The following is a 20,701-nucleotide window of genomic DNA, read 5'->3' on the forward strand; positions in this document are numbered from 1 at the left end:
AAGGCCACTCCCAATCCACTATTTACAACCAAATTTTACAAGCTGTTTAGGAATGAGATTATGATACAACACCGCAACCCTCATTTATACTACAATATATTCTCAGCCATCAAAAGACTTGTGTTTTTTTACTTTCAAATTAGCAATTGAATACAAACACACAGATTGTTCTAAGGACATCCAGAATTGAAATAAGCAAACTATAATAGTTTGAAAAGTTAAATTAAAAAAACATTTTAAAAGCCCATTTGTAGAGAGGAAATTAAAGATGCGGTATTTGAAAAATGGAATTACTACTTTAGGAAAACTATACTGAACATCCAATTCCTTTACTTTTTTGAATATTGTTTTTTAATTATTCTAGAGTACTAACATTTTTATATACTGCATTAAAAATTCTTCATTGGCAGGTTTTGTAAATTTTATTTTCCCAATACAGTGGCAAATATATGGAGCAACACTCTCATACTGAAATCTAGGAGCAAGCCCACTCTGTTAGTCCACAATTCAATGGCATAAGAAAGCTTTGCCCCTCACATTTTTGAGAGAAGGGGTTTTTTAAAATACAATTCAGCTTAATGATTTGCATAAGTGATTGATGGGGGATCCTCTTTCCTTTTTTTTTTTGCCTGTTCCTCCTCCTCTCCTTATGGCAGAGATACACATAATTTCTGTATTGATCTCTTTATCTGCATCTTTTACCCAGAACTGCTACTAACTTGTAAGGTACCTTTGTGCAAAAACTGTTTTGCCACACCTCAGCAGCCCTGTCTCTTCCATTGCCTGGGCTATATAGCCTGTGCAGGAGGCCCTATCCACCACTCCACCTTTTTTTGCTGATGCCACACAAGGTATTACAAAGGATGTGGAAAAACCAGGAAGAGACAGAAGGCTTACCCTTTTGTTCCCCCTCCCCCTGCAACATTTCCAGCCTATTTCTACTCAGGGACTACAAGATGAATTAATCTGCTCCCCCTCTTTTCATTGATGTTGCTTCTACAACCATCTGGAGCCCACCTGTCATGCTTTTGCAATGCACAACTTGCACCTATTTGGAACAGTCGTACCTATACCCTATCTCTTCCTCTGTTTGTGTCTGCCTTCTCTACCTCTGTGCCTGCTAACTTTCTTAGGCGGCTTGATCAAAGGAGAAGTAATCATGTCTGGAGGGCACTAGACTTCTAAGCAAAGCTCTAATCATCTGACTTGATGGAGAGAGGCGATGGGAAGGGAGAATGAGTGCTGACTTATTGTATTGTGGCTGCTATAGGAGAAAGAGCACAAAAAGCAACTTTCAGCTCGCCAGTGTTTTGCATGCTGTAGCATCTAAGACCAGTTTAAGAAAAACTGATTTAAGGCAAGGATAACTTTTTATTTTTTCCTCCTAACTCTAGTGAATAAGAATATCTTCAAAATAAAATAAATAAAGGAGAGATTTTAGGAATTATGTGAAAATAAATTCATATGAAAAATTATGATTATAAATTGTTATACATTTATAAAATTGTAAGGCTCTGTGAAGGTGTAAACTGGTATATTATTTAATTATTAATTATTAAAACTATATGGTATATTTATTTTTTGTGCAAGCCTAATCCCAACAACAGCATTCACTTTACTCATGGAGGGTTGTGACATTCATTTTAAAAGGTTACAGTATTGCAAGTTTTGAGATTCCCTGGCTTAAGGCTAGTTTACATTTGAGGTATGAAAGCAGCTGAATGTTATGACAGAACTCAGTTTCATTGTTTGTACAGGGTCAATCATTCTGTCTGGGGAAAAAAAGGTTATTCAAAATATCATTGTGAGTTTAATACCTTTATTTAGCTTTTGAAGAGACTTGATTTAAAACTCATCCTATGGTAACATTAAAATTACACACACACACACACACACACACACACACACACACACAATCCTGAATCCAATTAAAGTTTACTTATTGAACACTAACCTGAAAGTATGAGGGTGATATTGAGCACAATGAATATTCCACAGAACAACCCGACTCTGAACGTAGTCCATGCTGGTGCAGGCTGCAGAGGGAACAGAGCAGTTTTTATATAAAATCTCTGTCTAAGTTTTTAAAAGATTGTGCTGATATTATCAAGCTTATTGATATATCAGTTTGCAAGCAAACCAGTTATGGAATCCCTTTCTGCCAACTGAATTCATTTATATACCTGCCGTGCTTATTAATGAAAGTTAATCTTAGACCTAAACTGTGTATGGTGAGGATATGAGACTAAATCTCCTGAACTTTTACTCTTACTCAGAAGGAACTATCCTGCTGGCAAAGCAATACTGAGGAAGGGGGTGTAGGAGATTAAGGCTTTCCTTCCGCAGTAATTTTTTCTTAAGGTTTGTGTCTGAGCTGCTGCTTCTTCCAGTGAGAAAAAAATGCTATTATTGGAGCAAATGGCAACACTTTTGGCGTTTTTATGGATGTAAATAATTTAAGGAGACATACTGAAGCCTTACAAATGCTATAGCCATTTATTTATTCTAAAGTACAAATAAATATTGAGAAGATTGTATTATAATGCTGCTTTGTAAAATACTGCAAAGCTATTATATGTGGATGTAAGCAATAATACATAAATAAGTGGCCAAAAAGGGGTTTTCATAACACCAGGGAGGGAATTAAATAGTTCAAGACAGGTTGTGTGGGCCTTAGCACAGTACTAGTTATATCCCATTATTACTAATAATAACAATATAATTACTGCTCATTGCTATTTATTTATATCCTGCTTTTACTATTTTTATAAATAACTTGCGGTGGCAAGCATACCTAATATTCCTTCCCCCTCCTACTTTCACCACAACAACCACCCTAGGAGGTGAGTTGGGCCGAGAAAGAGTGACTGGCCCAAAGTCACCCAGTCGAGTTTCATGTCTAAAATGGGATTAGAACTCAAAGTCTCCCGGTTTTTAGCCTGGTCCCTTAATCAGTAGAACAAGTGGGGTAACTGTAATCAATAGTCATTTCTTCTGTGGCAGGCTTATCCACATAATCATTGTTGAATGGAATAAGGATTAGGTAATTGCTCAGTTGTGACTGGCCTGAGGCAGGTATCATTTTTTTTAGTGCTGACACTGCTATGCAGAGCATTTGATGCCAAGTACTGGTGATGATAAAGCATGATAACGATTTAATGTCAAGAAACTATTCGGCTCTCATGACATGGTTGTGTCAATGCTACTACTGAAAAGGCTTTCTTGAATGGAGAAGCTGCCCTGCAGCTGTAAAGGTGCTAGGGCCAGAGTCTAATCAAAATCAAAGCAGCAGTTAGGCAATTAAGACAATGCTGACTGGAAAAAGGAACCAGTGTTGGGAAAGGAAGGTGGCTCAATTGGCCTCAGCAGACATAAACAAAAGCCATGGACTAAAAGAATATTTTGCTTAAAATGAATGACTAAAATCTCTAAGAATGACTTAGCTATATAAAATCTTCTGTTTTTCTCTTACTGTTGCTGTCTTACAGAGGTATTTGCCCAAGACTTTTCACAGGAATAAACAGTAGAGGAAAATAACAAAATAATTAACTGGAACTGGAATGAATAACAGGGCTGAGCTGAGTACACATGAACTTTTTTATTCTAGCATCCTTTCTATTCTGCCATTACGTATTAATGCACTGTCTACTTCCAAGATTTCTGAAGTGGATGTTACAAAGTAAAAGATAATTCAAGATATGAATTTGATGCCAACTCTTAAATGATGTCCATTTATCCAAGGAAATACAGTGAAGGATTTCTTATATTTCCATCACCTGTGCTGCGCCTAGTGGTGGGACACGCAATCGTTTCATGGCTTTCTGTCGGTCTCCATCTTCCAGTTCATTGGTTACCACTGCCTAAAAACATGGATAAAAAGTTATAACTAAAAGTTTTTATATACACAGATACACAGGGGAGGTAAAGGGTAGGGGAGGCACTGAAAGGTCTGGCACAGGCCATGCACAAGTTGAAGAGTGGGTTCTGCATTGCGGTGCAAGCTCAGGGAGGCCAGGGATAGAGGGTAGAGGCTACATGCATGCATATATCTAACCATAGGAATGCTGGGAAAAGAATATACTGGAGCTCAGGTGCTTTTTGGCATGCACCACAGCGCTGGGGTTGCAAGAAGCCCCTGAGCTGCAGCACAAAACCCAACTCCAGCCCAGTCCAACAGTGTGATTCAAAGGGGTTTCTTGGTGTTCTGCAGCTCTGGGGCTGCAAGAAGCCCAAGCCACAGTGCAGCATGAAACCCAGCTTCAGCACAGCCATGAAAAAGGGCTTTGTGGGGTCCTCAGACTCTGGGGCTGCATTAGAAGCCCATGAGCCGCTGCAGAGCACAAAGCCTAGTTCCACCAGCACAAGAGTCTCTCGTCCCAGGGAAGCTGCAGCCACCTTAGCCTGGTCTCAGTCATTGACACCCTCACCCTATCACCCTGCACTCCAGCTTAGCTTTGCCGTCTCCCTCCTCCTGATGCCGATGAAGCATGCTTGGTCTATCCCTTTGTGAGGAGCTGCTGGCCACATCCTTCTCCACGTATCACTAGGAAAAGGCTGTGCACGACCTAGGGAAGAAACCCTTATGCAGCTAGCAGCTGCCTTCCAAGGGCCAGACCTGGTGTGCTTGGTCAGCAGCAGGAGGAAGAAGGTGGCAAAGCTTCGTTAGGGCATCAAGGGCTGCAGACTGCAGGGGAAGGCAAAAATGTATTGATGTGGGAGACAGGCGGTCAGAGAAAGCCCTGTGGTTGTAAACGTGGACAGGCTGCCAAGTCTCCAAAGTTCGATCAATTGACCATGGGGGCAAAGGAACAGCTGTAACGTTGGAAATAGTGACTAGTCCCTTCGTTTAGCAGTGCTAAAATTTTGAACGCTCACAGAACAAGTGGTTGTAAGTCAAATACAACTTGTACTAAAATGACTTTATTTAGTAGGATTTTAATTTCTACACAATTATAAATAAACATCAAAAGTAGTCAGTAGTGTATTAGGCAATTCATTTCTACAAATAATGTAACATGAACCAATACTGGCCCATTTTGGAAGAGTAAATTCTAGAACCATCCCTTAAGTAGTATACTATACTTCTGTTTCAGAGATGAGCTGGTTGATTTTCTTGCAAGTATAGAAAGGAGCCACTTCAACATGAGCCACTCTCCAATCAGCACCTCGTGGTGTCTCCAGGATCTTATCATGTTTCTTCAAAATCTTACGAAACCCTGTGAAATTTAGATTCTAAAGATAAAGATAAAACACAACCATGTTATTTGCTTGGTTTTTGCGCATATTATCCTTTTGTTTGATATCAGGGAATTGGAAAGGGAAATAAATCACCTGGAGGATGAAACTATAAAATCTTTTCCTTTTTTTTAAAAGAAACATGTTACATTTTTCTATCCATGATGATATAGCCAGTATTGTTTTTCTTTAAAATTAATAAAAAATTAACATAGCTAGCTTTGAAAAATCATATATTCCCTCATACTATACTGCTGCTAAAGAAGTAACCTCATCTTGTCAATTGCATGTTTACATTAAAATGCCAGAGCTGAAGTCTGCTTGTAATCCACATTTGGTTGACTTTCAGTTTTATACATAGTGATGCATAAAATTGATTGTCACTAACAGTAACTCCATACTTCATACAGACTTCATACAGACAAAAACAGTGGATTTGAAACAAGCTGACATTCCCAATTCACTGACCGCTGAACACATTTTAGAACACCTGGCAAATAAAGTGCTATTTACTGGGAATAATTATCGGAGAAAATGAATATTCAAAGAAGAAAGTTGTGGGATTCTCAGAAAAAAACAAAGAATTAAAAATGAAGTATATGGAAATCTTCATTTGTTTTTAACTCATTGTAATACATGGGAATTAATTAAAACACTAATAGAAAAATCTATTGTTATTTTAAGCCTATGGCACATTATATTACATTTAATCACCAGGTACATGGAAAAGTGTGACTTATTTTAAGGTGTAATTTATTTTAAAGATAACACCGAGTATATGTGTGTATATTTGTATTTATTTAATTTTTAAAAACAGTGCAATTAAATTTAAGAAAAACTCAATAGTTTGTGCCATTATATATAAAACAGTGAACTATATCACTGTATAATTATTATATACTAATATATAATTTAAAAAAGAAACCTAACCTGTTGTAGAAACAAAACTATATGGTAAAGTAAAATATTTACTCAAAATCAAGCTAAATTTAAAAAAAGAAAAAGGGGGAAATCATGTAAGATAGGAGGGAAAAGCTCCCTTTGGATGTCCTTTTGAACATCCAAAAGATAATATTATTTGGAAAATGATCTCATTTAGGCTAGGCTGGTAAATTCATTTCCAAATCTAAAACGAAACAAAGAACAGAATCAAAATATGGTGCTTACAGGAAAAGTTACAAAAGCTCTACTGAAATTATTTTCAATTAAATCATGCCTGGAGTGATTTCGTAATGGAGCTCAGTAGGATAGAAAGGCACGGAAACAATTTGGAGATGGGAAGAGGAAGCTAATATATTAATGATATATATTATCTTTAATAAGAAATTCTAATTATTCTCTCCTGAAGAAACCCAGCAATCTGCCTCCCTGCTCCCACGAGAGCTATACCTTGTTAACAAGCCTAAATGGAAAAAAAATTAAGTCACAATTTCAGGCATAGGTTTTTAATTCTGGGTTGAATAACTTTGATTGCTCTGGGAATAATTACAATTTCTGACAAACCTCAGCAACATTAAGTGTTTGACAAGTTTAGTACTACATCACGCTGTTGCATTCTTGCCAGAATCTTTCTATTCCAATTATATATTTTGAGCAATAAAGAGTTAATCATGAAGAACATTAAACTGTAGGAATTCTGTGAGAAGAGAAAATAAAAAGGTAACTGCTTCCCAAACAATCCATATGGTATGGAATATTACCAGACATAAAAGATCATAGAGCTTTTCCTCAACCTCTCTCTCCCCAGAATATTTATTTGGACACTGATGATTTTTTCCCCTTTTTGTCAAATAAAGATGTGGTAACTAACTAGTGCTAGAGGGTAAAGGACAAATTAACTAGTTATGTAAATGATGGTCTCTTGATAGAAAGCCAATCTCTTTAATTCAAAGAAATTTTTAGCATGCACTAGAGACTTTGTATGTACCATTGCTAGGAAGAGATATTCAATTATCAGCAACCACAAGATTTTTTCACACCCGTTATAAGCCAGCTCAATGTTTTTGTGCCAATGCAGATGTTTCTGTGTCTACAACAGAACAAGGCAACCTGTGGCCAAGAAGATGCATGTCCCCATAACATGTTTCGTATTATTCCAGATAGCAACTGCAAAATTAGCCTAATACCTAGTTTTTCCAAATCTTGGTTGGAAGCAAAAGAATATTTTGCTAGTCATCAGGTAAATTTAAAGCAGAAAAAAGAAAATGTTTCTGAACTGATCTAATGAGTGAAATGGCACATTGGAAATTACTTGTGGGCTCAAAACACTTCATATAACCAATAGCTATATATGCTGAACCAGATAAAAAGTAGTGGTTGCAAAAATTCCAGCAAATCTCACTCTAATCACGATTAATCCCACCTTAATCACTAGAAACATCCTTTAATGATATCATCAATACCTGATAATTCTGCAGTAAGATGAGGCTGAGGTAGAACTCACTGAAGGCCAGTTTCAGATCTTTGATGTTCCTATGCTGAACTCGTTCCTCATGAGACAGATGGAAGACAGGCATTTTTCGTTGCCGCAGGGTAGTAAGACCAATGGTTTCCTTTTGTGCGTCCAAAGTTGACTGCAATTCATTCTGTAGCGTAGCAAATCTCCGCTGAGCTTCTGCCAGTTTTTCTATGGAATGAAAATACAGAATATATTCACGTGTTATATTAAGTAAGCTCAACACAAGTAACATGGATCATGTTGCTGTTCCCCAAAAGGAGCAGGTCAACAGCCAATATATTATAGCACAGAAGGATGCTGAACTAAAGAAAATCCAGTTGTCATTTGATTCCCCCCCCCCTATAAGATGATGTTGGTGAGGTTCATCTAGCTACACTGGGGATGGGATAACTAATTCATAATGAATAATGCAAGTATATCTAGTAAAGAATCTTGTAAACATACAACTTTAAGTGAATAAATACATGAATAAATAAATAAATAAATACATGATTGCAACTTAAGGGAAACTTTATTATGACTTTGGGTCAGTTGCTGACTCTCAGCCCAACTCACAGGATTGTTGCTGTGAGGAAAATAGGAGGAGGAAGTAGTATTAGGTGTGATCTCCATCTTAAGTAATTTATAAAAATAATAAAAGCAGGATACAGATAGACAGACAGACAGACATGCAAAGAGACAGACAGATTAAAAAGGACTACAAAAGGATTTCAATCCAAGACTGTATGCCATAAAAAATTTTTTAAACATATTATAACTATTATTTCACATAATGGGCATCCATAAAAAAATCTAGCATTTTCAGTGCAACGCAATATAATAAGGGTGTCAAACTCGATTTCATTGGCTGCATCAACACTGTGGTTGCCCTCGGGGGCCAGGTAGGTATGGCTGGCTCAACATCGCTTGCATTGGGGGGGGCTATGTGGGGGGGATTCATGGGTCTCCGGTCTAGGGGGCAGACGCTGGGGCCTGGTCCACCAGAGGAGCCTTGCTGTCCCTCTTTGGCCAGGTGCCCCCCCGACAGCAGTGTGGGCTATGTGGGGCCTGGGTGGCGGGGCATGGGTGCCAGGCCTGGTCCTCAAGCTCCTGGTGTGCTGGGACCCCATGACTTGGTCTGGCACCACTTCCTGGGGGGCACTCAGCTGCATGTGGGGCAGCTCTGGGGCTAAGCTCAGGCAGAGCAGAAGAGCTTCCCACCCCTCCCATTTACCAGAGTTGTCAGGGGTGTGGTGATGGGTGGGAGGCTCGTCCTGTGTGTGTGGCAGAGGTGGAGGATGAAGTTGAACGGTGGGGGATGAGCGCACAGGGGCCACAGCATGGCAGTGATGGTGACCAGCTGAGCGGCCCATCGTCCATCTTTGCATCCTGTACTTGGCACAGCACTTGACCCACCTGCACTGTGCGGGCTATATGGGATCCCAGGGTGTGCCGGCCTATGGGCCTCTGAGGGGTGGTAGGCTGCAGCTGCTGTCAGGCACTGCCAGCCCTTTTGTGCTTGCCACCTGTGTGCATGCCTAGGGCCGCTGGGCTGGGCCAGGGCCTGGGCGATGAGGCTGGTCCCTTGCTGTCTCTCGGGCAGCCTGCAGGCTGGATCTGGGCCTGTCACAGGCCCGGATCTGGCCTGTGGGCCTTGAGTTTGACATTGCTGCAATATAGCATCTTTTTAAAGATATAACAAAAATAATTATTTAGGATAAGAAACATACTCCTTGAGGTTCAGCCATTCCTTATTCTCGTATTAGGATGGCTGAAAGCTAATCAGAAATTTAGTTTTATGCTAAATACATCATAATATTCCACTTTAGGAAAATTCTAGCTAACTTAAAACATGCTTTGGTTAAAGACTGTGAGCTTAGTTTATTCTACTGACCAAAGCTGTATATTCTTGCCTTGTTCCTGGCAGAGTAAAAGGAGCTTCTTAAATAGGGTAAGATAAGACAAACACCTGCAGAACATGGTACATTGCCTTGATAGGAATCTGATAGACCAATATATGTCTTACCTGAATAAAAAGTGTTGATTTTGGCAAGCTCCTTCTCACAAGTTTGGAAAAACTTTTCTTCAAACTTGGCAAAATATCTCTTTACAGTATCTTCATCTGTGACTGGGGAGATAGAAAAAAATAGTTTATAAAACGTTTCTTAAAATCCATTCTGATATTAATCTTAGTTTTCTCAATTAATATCTATGTAATCTTTTTTCTAGAGGCAAGTCATTTCTTGGAATCAACAACACTGACAAAAATTAAATCATTAGATTCCTTGAAGAAGAAAAAAATCCCTTGAAATGTTAATGGGTATTTCTTTTAGTTTTTTATTACAATTATTTAACAGTGCCCATTAAAAATCAAGGAGTTGGCAATACAATAATTGTTGTGGAAAAATTTTCTCCTTTATTTGTTTTAATAATAGAGACCAGAATATTTGTCAATAGAAGAACAAATTGCAATTTGTAATTGAGATAACCACTCTAGTAGGTGAGCATTGTATTTCTTTTCTTTTTATTCTGCAAATTATTCAAGGGTTTTTCCATTGTCACAATTATACAATCATAAATTATAGCATCTCAATAAGCAATTAGAACAGTACCATATCTTGTTACTTAAATTTACAAAGCCGTTATCATTTAAGCATTAATTAAACCGGGTTATTTTCATTTCTATTACTGTATCAATGCATAATACAACACAGAGATATTATATATATATATATCTCCATTTCAAAGCTATGGTTAAGCTATTTAGGATGTGTTTTACAATTTATTTCCAGGGGGAAATTTAAAAATTATACAAATCTGATCAAGTTACTATTGCAAACATCTCATACAGCAGGAAACAAGATGTTGTCAAGCTAAGTTTATATAATTTTTGCAATAAGGGTGAAAAACGTGTTCACAGAGGAAAAACAAATTTGATATATATTGAAATGGCTTAAACATTTTGATAAAATGGATACTATACTATTTAATATTTAACTAGGACACCTTAACTAGCACAATACAAATTTTCCTCTCTTGTAATTGAAAACAAACCTCTAAACCATGACCTCTGATTTATTGCTACTGTATCTGCCACTGGTGGAATTTAGAATCTATGCAATATGATTGATGTCTACTCAGGAATACATTCTACTGAATTTAAAGGAACCTATTCCCAGGCAAATAGTTTATAAGGCTGCTGCCTAACAAATGAATAAACACTATTTCAAGGAACGATTATGCTTCCCTCTCAAGAAAATGCACAGTATTTCAATTAATCATAAAACATAATAGATACCATCAATTTAATGTCATATTATACACACCTTAAAAGATTATAATAAAAATTTATCAGAGCAATTAGTAAGAAGTACTGTGAAATAAATAGCTAAATGTGTATCTGAAATTTTCAAAGTAACAGCTCTTTAATTTTGAGTGGAGAAGGCAGTCTATGACTACAAAAAAGCCTTGCAAATCTCCCGTTATCAATGGGTCAAAGGGCAGGTCCTCAAGTATTAATTATAAAGCCAAGGCTGACTCTAATGGATGCAGGCAATCCTTCTGATAAGCTAGTCTCAAAACATTCAGGGTCTAAAGGTCAGTACCCACATCAGCTTTCCCCACAGAGAAAGAGTGGACTTCAAATGTCAAAACTGCTAGCCACTGTACTTATTGCTGAGAAGAATAGGAGGGCTTGAATAGAAACTAATATGATGGCTTCAGGATGGTTTTGAAGAGGTGGTAAAGGATTTGAAACTGACAAGGAAACAACATGAGGAATTGTAGTAGTAGAAACACCAGAGGAATTAACTGTTCCCTAATCTTATTGAGCACAACAAGATAGTGGCAGTGCAATCAAGCTTCCCTAAACGTTTCGCATTTGTCAAATTTGTTCTGATAGCATTCCAATCCAACCCAACCCCCTTGATGGGCTGAAAGTTGACACAGAATAAGCATAAAATGTATGCTGTCACTAAGGGGAAAGAAAGCAGAGCACTGAGTGGTGGCAAGAATGTAATAGATGTAAAATCATTTATGCTGTATCTGGAAATAGTCTTATCATTTGTTGCTTTCAAGCTCTGGAAGCACTTCTTGTCAACAGAAGCTAAACTAGCTTCATTTTACATCGTTTTGTAAAGGCAGCCTCCTAAGTTCATATTAAGATGAACTTTTGATCTTTAGACTGATATTAGTATGCTGAAATGCATTTTAATCATCAACAACAATAACAACAATAATAATAGTTAGAAGGGACCTTGGAGCTCAAGCAAGAAACCCCATACCATTTGACAAATGTTTGTCCAGTCTCTTCTGTAGCTGCTGTTGATTTCTTAATTTTATCAGTATCTTTTTAATTGATTTGTGTTTATAGTATGCTAACATATTTTGCCTTGCATTTTATGGCTAAAGTATGTAAAGGATATCATTAAAATATATATTTTGAGAACATCCCTCTGGCATCGGAGTCCACCTAGTAAGCACACACTTGCAACTAATAATTTATCAGCTATACTCCTCTATGTTCCCCTTCTCTTACCTTCTATCAATTATATTATATCAAGTTGGTATTAAGTCTTAGCAATATTTTTCCCCAGAATGATCTGTCCTTAACCTGGTGCTTCAGATCTTACAAAGTTGCACCCAGAGCTGCTGCAATTGAGCCCATCCACCTTACTGATGGTCATCCTCTTTTTCTCTTTGCATCCATCTGTCCCAACATTAGAGACTGCTCAAGAAAACCTAATATTTGCATGATGTGTCCAAAATGTAGCAAACTGAGCCAGATACTTTATACCCTGAGTGAGAACTTTGGATTGATATGGTCTATGATATATTTGTTTCTTGGCTATCTATGGTATGTATCCTCAGGAGAATTCTGTAACATCCAGGTTCAAAAGCTTTAATACTCTATCTTGCTTCTTCAAAGTCCAACTTTTGCTTACATACAGTATCACAAGGAAACTAGTGCTTGTGCTATTCTGATCTTTACAATTATGGACATACACAATCTGAACACCGTTTCCAAGCTCTTCATTGCTATGCTACCATGTGCTAGTCTGTGGGATAAAGATATAGCCCAAAGTGTTGATACTCCTTCACTTTCTCATTTGGAAATTATTAAACTAATTAATTTGTTAAAGATGGGAAAGCTCCAAGCAGCGACTTGATACTTACCAAATTATTAAAAAGCAACTCTGCATACTAACTCAAATGAATTAGAAGAAGCTCTGAAGCAAACATTCAACTGGATTATAACACAGGAGTTTGATTACTTATCTCATTTTGGAAAACATGTTCAAACTGTAATATTAGAAAAATAACTGAAGAAAATAACATTTCCTTAAAAAGGAAAATTATATTACACTAGTTCTAAAGATTCACAATTCTACAATAAAACTACATCCTTATCTGAATGAAAAAAAGGTTTTGGAAAAACAAAGCGCAAAGGAGAAACATTTCTCAGAAATGCAGCATTAATTTGAAAAGTTCATTTCACAACTGGGAGGGAAAAAATGTTTTGAAGAGACACTCTGTCCAGTCCTATTGTTACAAATACAAAAGTAGGCTCTAAACGGCAACTAACCTCAGCATATTTGCAAAGATATTAGTTTAGCCAGGCTGGAACCTTTAACGAAAAACAAAATCTTGAACTTCTGCCAAATTCCTCCCCCTTCTTAATTTGATTAAGACTTTTATTTCTCTATTCATATTTTCATGAATAATCAAATGGATATATTTAACATATGCAGAATATTGTTACTCAAATATTACTATGCTTGTTCAATTTTCAGTATAATTACTCGCAACCAAAGCAAGAGCTATTTTATCCAAAATCTCTAATAGTTATAACTTATAAGCGTACAAAACTGTCTTCAAACTACAGAAAAGCTAACACACATCAAATCTGAGCAAACCATGTCACCTAATATCAATATCTTGTTAAAAGAGAATAGAAGTCAATACTTTCAGATGTTTTGAAAACACATTGGAATAATTGACTCCTGACTGCTATTGTTTCAGCTAGTAATTCAACTTTCGCCAAGGAATTTTTCTATTTTGGTTCAGGACTAAACTGCAAGACCTATACTACAGGTATAGTATAGGGGGTACCTTGTTCAATAGTAGTAACTGTGAGAGGGATCTCGGAGTCCTAGTGTACAATCACTTAAATATGAGCCAGCAGTGTGGTGCAGCTGCAAAAAAAACCCACCACAGTGCTAGGCTGCATTAACAGAGGAATAGAATCAAGATCACGTGAAGTATTAATACCACTTTACAATGCCTTGGTAAGGCCACACTTGGAATACTGCATCCATTTTTGGTCACCATGATGTAAAAAAGATGTTGAGACTCTAGAAAGTGTACAGAGAAGAGCAATAAAGATGATTAGGGGACTGGAGACTAAAACATATAAGGAACGGCTGCTGGAATTGGGTATGTCTAGTTAAATGAAGAGAAGGACGAGGGGGGACATGATAGCAGTGTTCCAATATCTCAGGGGCTGCCACAGAGGAGGGACTCAAGCTATTCTCCAAAGCACCCAAAGGCAGGACAAGAAGCAGTGGATGGAAACTAATCAAGGAGAGAAGCAACCTAGAACTAAAGAGAAACTTCCTGACAGTTAGAACAATTAATCAGTGGAACAACCTGCCTCCAGAAGCTGTGAATGCTCTAACACTGGAAGTTTTTAAGAAAAGATTAGACAGCCATTTGTCCGAAATGGTATAGGGTTTCCTGCCTGAGCAGGGGGTTGGACTAGATTACCTCCAAAGTGCCTTCCATCATCATCATCATCATCATCATTATTATAATTATATTACTACTACTACTACTACTACTACTACTACTACTACCTTCTTCTGAAGTGAGAAGGGAAATGAAGGTATTACATGTATGCCCTAAATTTTTGACCATCATAGATACTCTGCTACCTCTGAAGACATGGAAGCTAATATTTGACTCAGTTTAACATCTTTAGCTTTTTGTTTAGCATTGATCTTAAAGGACATCTTGTCTCCCACAGAGTCTATGGACTCTGTTAAGCAACCCAGGAGGAAAATGATCACTTTTAAGATCACAATTCATGGTGCAAACAAATTCCTTCACAGGAATGCACTGACAACATAATATTTTTACTCTTTCTCCAGTGTCACCCTTCCAAATAACAAAGTCTAGGGAAAACTATGAGAAAATGAATTAGCTCAGTCATAAAACATTTTTTATTTCACATTATATTTGATTTGGGCATAACCACACTATAGATAGGAAGTTTAAGAAGTTTTATAGGAAGCCTACTATACTTAACTGTTTAATTTATACTTTTCTGTTGAATATATATTACATCTATTTTGTTGCTATCAAAATTATCTTATTCATTAAAAAAGTAATAATATATCAAGAGAAATAAAGAAGGCATGTCACAGCACAGTCACATATAGATCAATTCTCAATATCCCCTAGTATGCTGTTACTTTCTACCATTAACTCTAATTTGTCTGCTAAACTGACTCATTCAAACTTGCATAGTAAGGTGATATTCTACCACATCAAGCCTTTTAATGGCTCATTATGCATGCTGAATAATTTCTAATAGCTAGGCAAGAAAACAGGTAACAAAGCCATCTTAGTGATACTTTAATAGAGATTTTAGTTCCATATTCCTGTTCACAAGTATTTTTTACTATGCAAATCAATTATTTAATGACATCCTATAAAGGCATGCAAAAAATAAACAGCAAGCATGAAGATACAGTACAGTAATGTCTTATGTCAATTCTTGAAATTTCATATGAGTCAAGAATATAACAGAAGAATTTGAAACTCTTTTGTTAGTCAACAATGCTAAGCACCTCAGCTGGAATTTGATGTAGCCCGTTTGCATTTAACCCAATTGCTATTAAGAAAACCGTATGACAGAGTTTCGGTAAATTCTGTTTTCTCCAATATTTATCAATTTTTTCCAGGGAGACTTCATGTCTTTTATACAAAGTTGAATAAAAATCTCACAACCTTAGAACCAAATAATAAATAGCCCCATAATAACTTTTGAATATCAGAAGGTATAAAAAGATTAAATTAGGACATGCACCATGTCCTGATGGGCTACCAAGGTGATCACATGACACTGGAACACTAAAACAGTCATAATTATGAACCAATTGCCAAGCATCTGAATTTTGATCACTAATAATGGAAATGCTGCAAAGGTTGTAACTATGAAAAACCATCATAAGTCACTTTTTCCAGTGCCCTTGTACCTTTGAATGGTCACTAAATGAATTGCTGTAAGTCAAGGACTACCTATATTGGCTGACAGACTAAAGAAGATTGTGGGCTTTTACATAAAAGACAACTAAGAGACAACATGAGAACTGCATTGGATTCAGGAGAGTACTTACAACAACAGAATGAAAAGCAAGCTGTATTGATTTTGCTGGATGCAGAGAAAGCTTTTGACAATTTGAATTGGTCGTGTTTAAAGTTTTAGAATATTAAGTCAATATATACAATTCATAAAGGCACATATTATTGTTAATGGTGCAATAAAAAAGGGAAAGGAGAAGGATGTCCTTTGTCCCCATTGCTTTTTATCTTGGTTTTGGTGTTGCTGAACAAAGATATTAGGGTGAGAAAATAAAGGGATTGGAAATTAAAAACAAAGGCTTATAAATTGAGGGCTTTTGTTGATTATTTATTTTTGATTTTACAAGATTTATCAGAAGGGAATTGAACACTTAATGAACAAATTGAAGGACTTTGGAACACTAGTTGGTTTTAAAGTAACAAAAAACAAAGATGGTTAAAAATCTAAGTATATAAGATCAAGAGACTTTGATTAAAAAGACTGTTTTTAAAACTGAACAGAAAGTTAAATATTTAGGGATTGTAGTGACTAATATGAACTACATGCTGTTTCAGAATAAGTACAGTAAATTATGCAATGACATCAAAAAAGATTTATTGAGCTGGGACAAATTACAACTGTTGTCTTTGTGTAAAACCTCTATAATTAAGATGAATGTTTTTATCCAGCATGTTATTTCAGAGAACTAATGTACCATTTAAACAATGACAAAAAGATATTTCCAAGTTTGTATGGCAAGGTTAAAAAGCCAAGAATTAAATAGAATTAAAAATAAGAATTAAATACAATTTAATTTTCACAACGTTAAATAACAGAATAAATAAACCAAATTCACACCACCACCCCATATCTGAAGTACAGTTCCACAACATCACATAACTCCCCTACTCTCACATTTGCTGCATTCACATATATCCTATCTCAAAGCCTGGATAAAGAGCCCAGTTTTCACAGCTCTGAAAGATTTAACAGGGTGAGTGCCCTCTTGAGAAGACCGTCCCACATTTTACAGTATACATAGTAAGATTTGATTGCTTCACTTGTGTTAAAAAGCATACCAAGTCCTGGTCCAAAGAAACTAACTCTATCAAAGCAGATGGGATTTCCACTTCATTATCTGGATAGCATTTCTTCTTGTGACCAGTTGCTATTGTTTATATTATTCAAATGGTAACATAAATTTAAAAAAAATCAAATACTGTTTTGGAACTCTTAAGAGGAAAAAATTCAAGTATTTCATTTGTGTTTTAGACAAAAAAATCTTTAGTATTTCTTCCCTTTTCCATAACATAGCAAAAAATATCCTTTCCAAGTCAAGTAGAAGCCTTCACATCATTCAGAAATAAGGAATGCTGAAGTTAGCGCTCTCTCTCCTTCTCTGAGAGTGTGTATGTGTGCGCGCACATGGGCATGAGAAAGAGATAATACTATAGATGTACAGCATTGTATATTTATAGCTCCAAAATCACACCTTTCCTATTTTTATCTTACCTTGGTATTAGGTTCATACTACTCAGCATGCAAAATATGTACTATGCAATAAGTACATCTGTAAATAGCACTGTCAGATGTAATATTGTGAACCCTTTTCATATCCTTTTAAACAATTCAAATGCTATTTCATATTTTTTTAAAAATTAACTTAAAGTCAGAGTTTTGAGATTTTGTTTTAGGAGGCTGCTGAACATATTTGTACAACTTCTTCACCTAGTACAACTCTTATATTATTTTATTCAATGTAAGTTGTGTGACAATTAAATAATCTATGATGTTAAGTATTAAGATACAGGCTAAGCAGACAGTGAAAATCTGTTAAAATATAGTTAAGAGGTGAATGCTAAAACTTAAATTAGTTAATTGTTAAGATGACATATTTTTGTAACCAGTGATATTTACTCTCACAATAAAGTTAAACCTACTTAGCCACAAAATTATTATAGCATGTAACTGACTTTTTCAAATCGTAATTGTGGTAAAACAGGGCATGGTACAAATTATTTGCTTAAGTTCTTGTCCATCAGTGTATCACATAAGACATGTCAAAATAGATACAACAGTGTGCAACCTGTTCCAATAAATCTTCAGACTTGTGCAATGTTCCACAGCATACTTAGAATCCAAGGGATTTTCTTTCTTTTATTTATTTTTTTGCCGCTGAATCCCAGCCAGAGGCACTATTTTGGGCAACAGTTAAAAGTGAGATCAGAAAGGCATGGCTCAACAGTGACTTGTTGATCTTAACCTGAAACTTTTAGATTAAAACTTGTTTAGACACTTGATAAATTATTAAAGACTTCTGCATTTGGCCTTATTCTACAGCATTCTTCAGGAACAACTCAATTTACAGTATAGAAACCTAATAAGTTATGAAAATATTTTGTATCTTGATATGGTCACATTAACAGCATAAGCTTAGGTAAACCAATACTGAGTAATCAGTGGACTATTTAATACATCAGCATGTTGACAAATCATAACCTAATGGGAACTCAGACTGCTGTACGTTCTTGTACTCTTCTCTAGAACTTCCAGGGCAAATTGGAACCTTTGCACATAATATTTAAGGTCCAGTTTATACAAAAAGAGTGCATGTGTAGAAACACAAAGCACACAAACAGATTAGATAAAAGCATTTTATTCCAATATCTTGAAGTTTTAAATTCTCACATCCTCAGTCAATATGACTATAGTTAGGGTTTACAGAAGCAGAAATTCTAAACACCTAAAGAACAGCAGTTTGACAAATAACCTGAAAAGATTATTGCCCAGTGAGGGAAAAACTTGAAGTATTACAAAAAATAAGGTCAACTGGACCGACCACAAAAGAGTTGCTAGACAAACTGCTTTAAGATGTGAACTTAAAATCAATTGATTGTGATCCTTTGCATTACAAAAAGAAAACAATTGCTTTGTTGAATCAGCATTTATATTTATGTACACTCTGACAGCTCCTGTTACAAGTCAGTATTCGCTTGTCTCACAATGTTAAATATGTATTAATGACATTTTTAACTAGAAATCCTTAATAAATCTTATGTTCAAAAAACAAAATCAAAACCAGACACTAATTAATGTTTATGATTCTGTTTAAAATACATCTATAACTTAAATAGTGAAAACAATTTTACTTACTGAATATATAAGTCCAAAATGAGTTTTTGTACCACTTTTTAAAATTATAAACCCAAAATATAAAAGCTAAGGTTTTATTCTGAAAATGTGTATTTGTTAACAGTCTAGCAGTGATATGAATACATTGGACTTACTTAAATTAAATTGGCAATACGGGCAGCATAGTTCTTTATTTTATCCCTGAAACAATTTACTATAATTAACATGAATAAGGAACAGTCAAATATAGAGAGGCTTCACTACACTCTATCAATTAAGGTACTTAAATTACTAGTTAGAAAAATTTTATATAGACAAACTGGGCAGCTAAGTTTTGAAGTTGGCGCCAGAAATCATAACACTCCAAGCCAAAAAAGCCAACACTATGGTAAACATGTCAGGTATGATCTATGTCAGGCACTTACTCACCTGATTTGGAATTTCAGCAACAACGATGCAAACTAAATGAAGGGGTTTTCTGGAGTAATTTATACTGAGCAGGTGAGTTATAATTAACTATGCTGCTTTTTTTAGTCCAGAATCTTAAGAAAAACAGTACAAATGCATTCTCTAAACAATACAGAAAAAAAAGAAGAAAGGCAATTATCAAGATGCCAAGTAACGATTGAGATTTGCAAATGTTTTCCAAAGGAATGTTCATTTATCTGTTTTTTAAAATAATCATAATTCTTTTCATTTACATCATATTCAGCAGTTATTTCTTAACATCTGGATTAAAATAGTATTAAGAAACATAAACATTTAAATTTGCAGAAGTAACCCTTATTTGATAGCTACACATTCTCATACCTTCAATATGATAGCTCTCAAATGTAAAACAGAAAAGACAGCTAACAGCAAATCTTGCACAATGCATAAAGGGTTATTATAGATGAGAATATGTAGAAAATATGTAGAAAATATTCTGTTCTAACCTTACAACTGCAGCAGTGAATACATGTTTTCCAATAATGAGAAGTCACATGAATAGACATGAACACAAATGAATAAGCCCTTCAGCATCACCTGAAATACTATTTTTTCTCTTAATAAATGAGCATGAATTTAAGAAAAAACCTCAAATAGGATTGACAAGCAGTATGACTTTCTCCATTATGTTATGACAGTTGTACATTTTTGTTTGATGAGCAAGCTTAAAGTAATGCCAACTGTAACAAAAGATTTGTGTTATGACACCAAAGAGATTTATCTTCGGTGAGTGCATATATAATTAATGTATGTATGTATGTACAGTTGCAAGAAAAAGTATGTGAACCCTTTGGGATTACGTGGAGTTTTGCATGAATTGGCCATAAAATGCGCTCTAAACGTCATGTAAGTCACAACAATAGAAAAACACAGTCTGCTTAAAATAATACTACACAAACATTAGCTGTTGTCATGTTTTAATTGAACATAAGATGGAAACATTCACAGTGCAGGGTGGAAAAAGTATGTGAACCCCTAGCCTAATGACTTCTCCAAGAGCTAATTGGAGCCAGGAGTGAGCCAACCTTGACTCCAACCAGTGTGATGATATTGGATGTGTTGCT

The 20,701-nt window shown here is 35.8% G+C and overlaps 1 protein-coding gene across 1 annotated transcript in view; it reads right to left on the minus strand.

Moving 5' to 3' along the window:
• Positions 1-20,701, minus strand: part of XPR1 (xenotropic and polytropic retrovirus receptor 1) — a 101,890-nt gene that overhangs the window by 54,386 nt on the left and 26,803 nt on the right. The window contains exons 3-7 of the mRNA XM_083358508.1: positions 9,699-9,800; positions 7,638-7,861; positions 5,083-5,232; positions 3,777-3,860; positions 1,955-2,036 (exon numbers count right to left, since the gene is read on the minus strand). Coding sequence (XP_083214634.1) covers positions 1,955-2,036; positions 3,777-3,860; positions 5,083-5,232; positions 7,638-7,861; positions 9,699-9,800 — 642 coding nt within the window. The remainder of the gene's footprint in view (positions 1-1,954; positions 2,037-3,776; positions 3,861-5,082; positions 5,233-7,637; positions 7,862-9,698; positions 9,801-20,701) is intronic.

The sequence above is a fragment of the Vipera ursinii genome, assembly GCF_947247035.1.
Source record: "Vipera ursinii genome assembly, chromosome: 3".
Lineage (NCBI taxonomy): Eukaryota > Metazoa > Chordata > Lepidosauria > Squamata > Viperidae > Vipera > Vipera ursinii.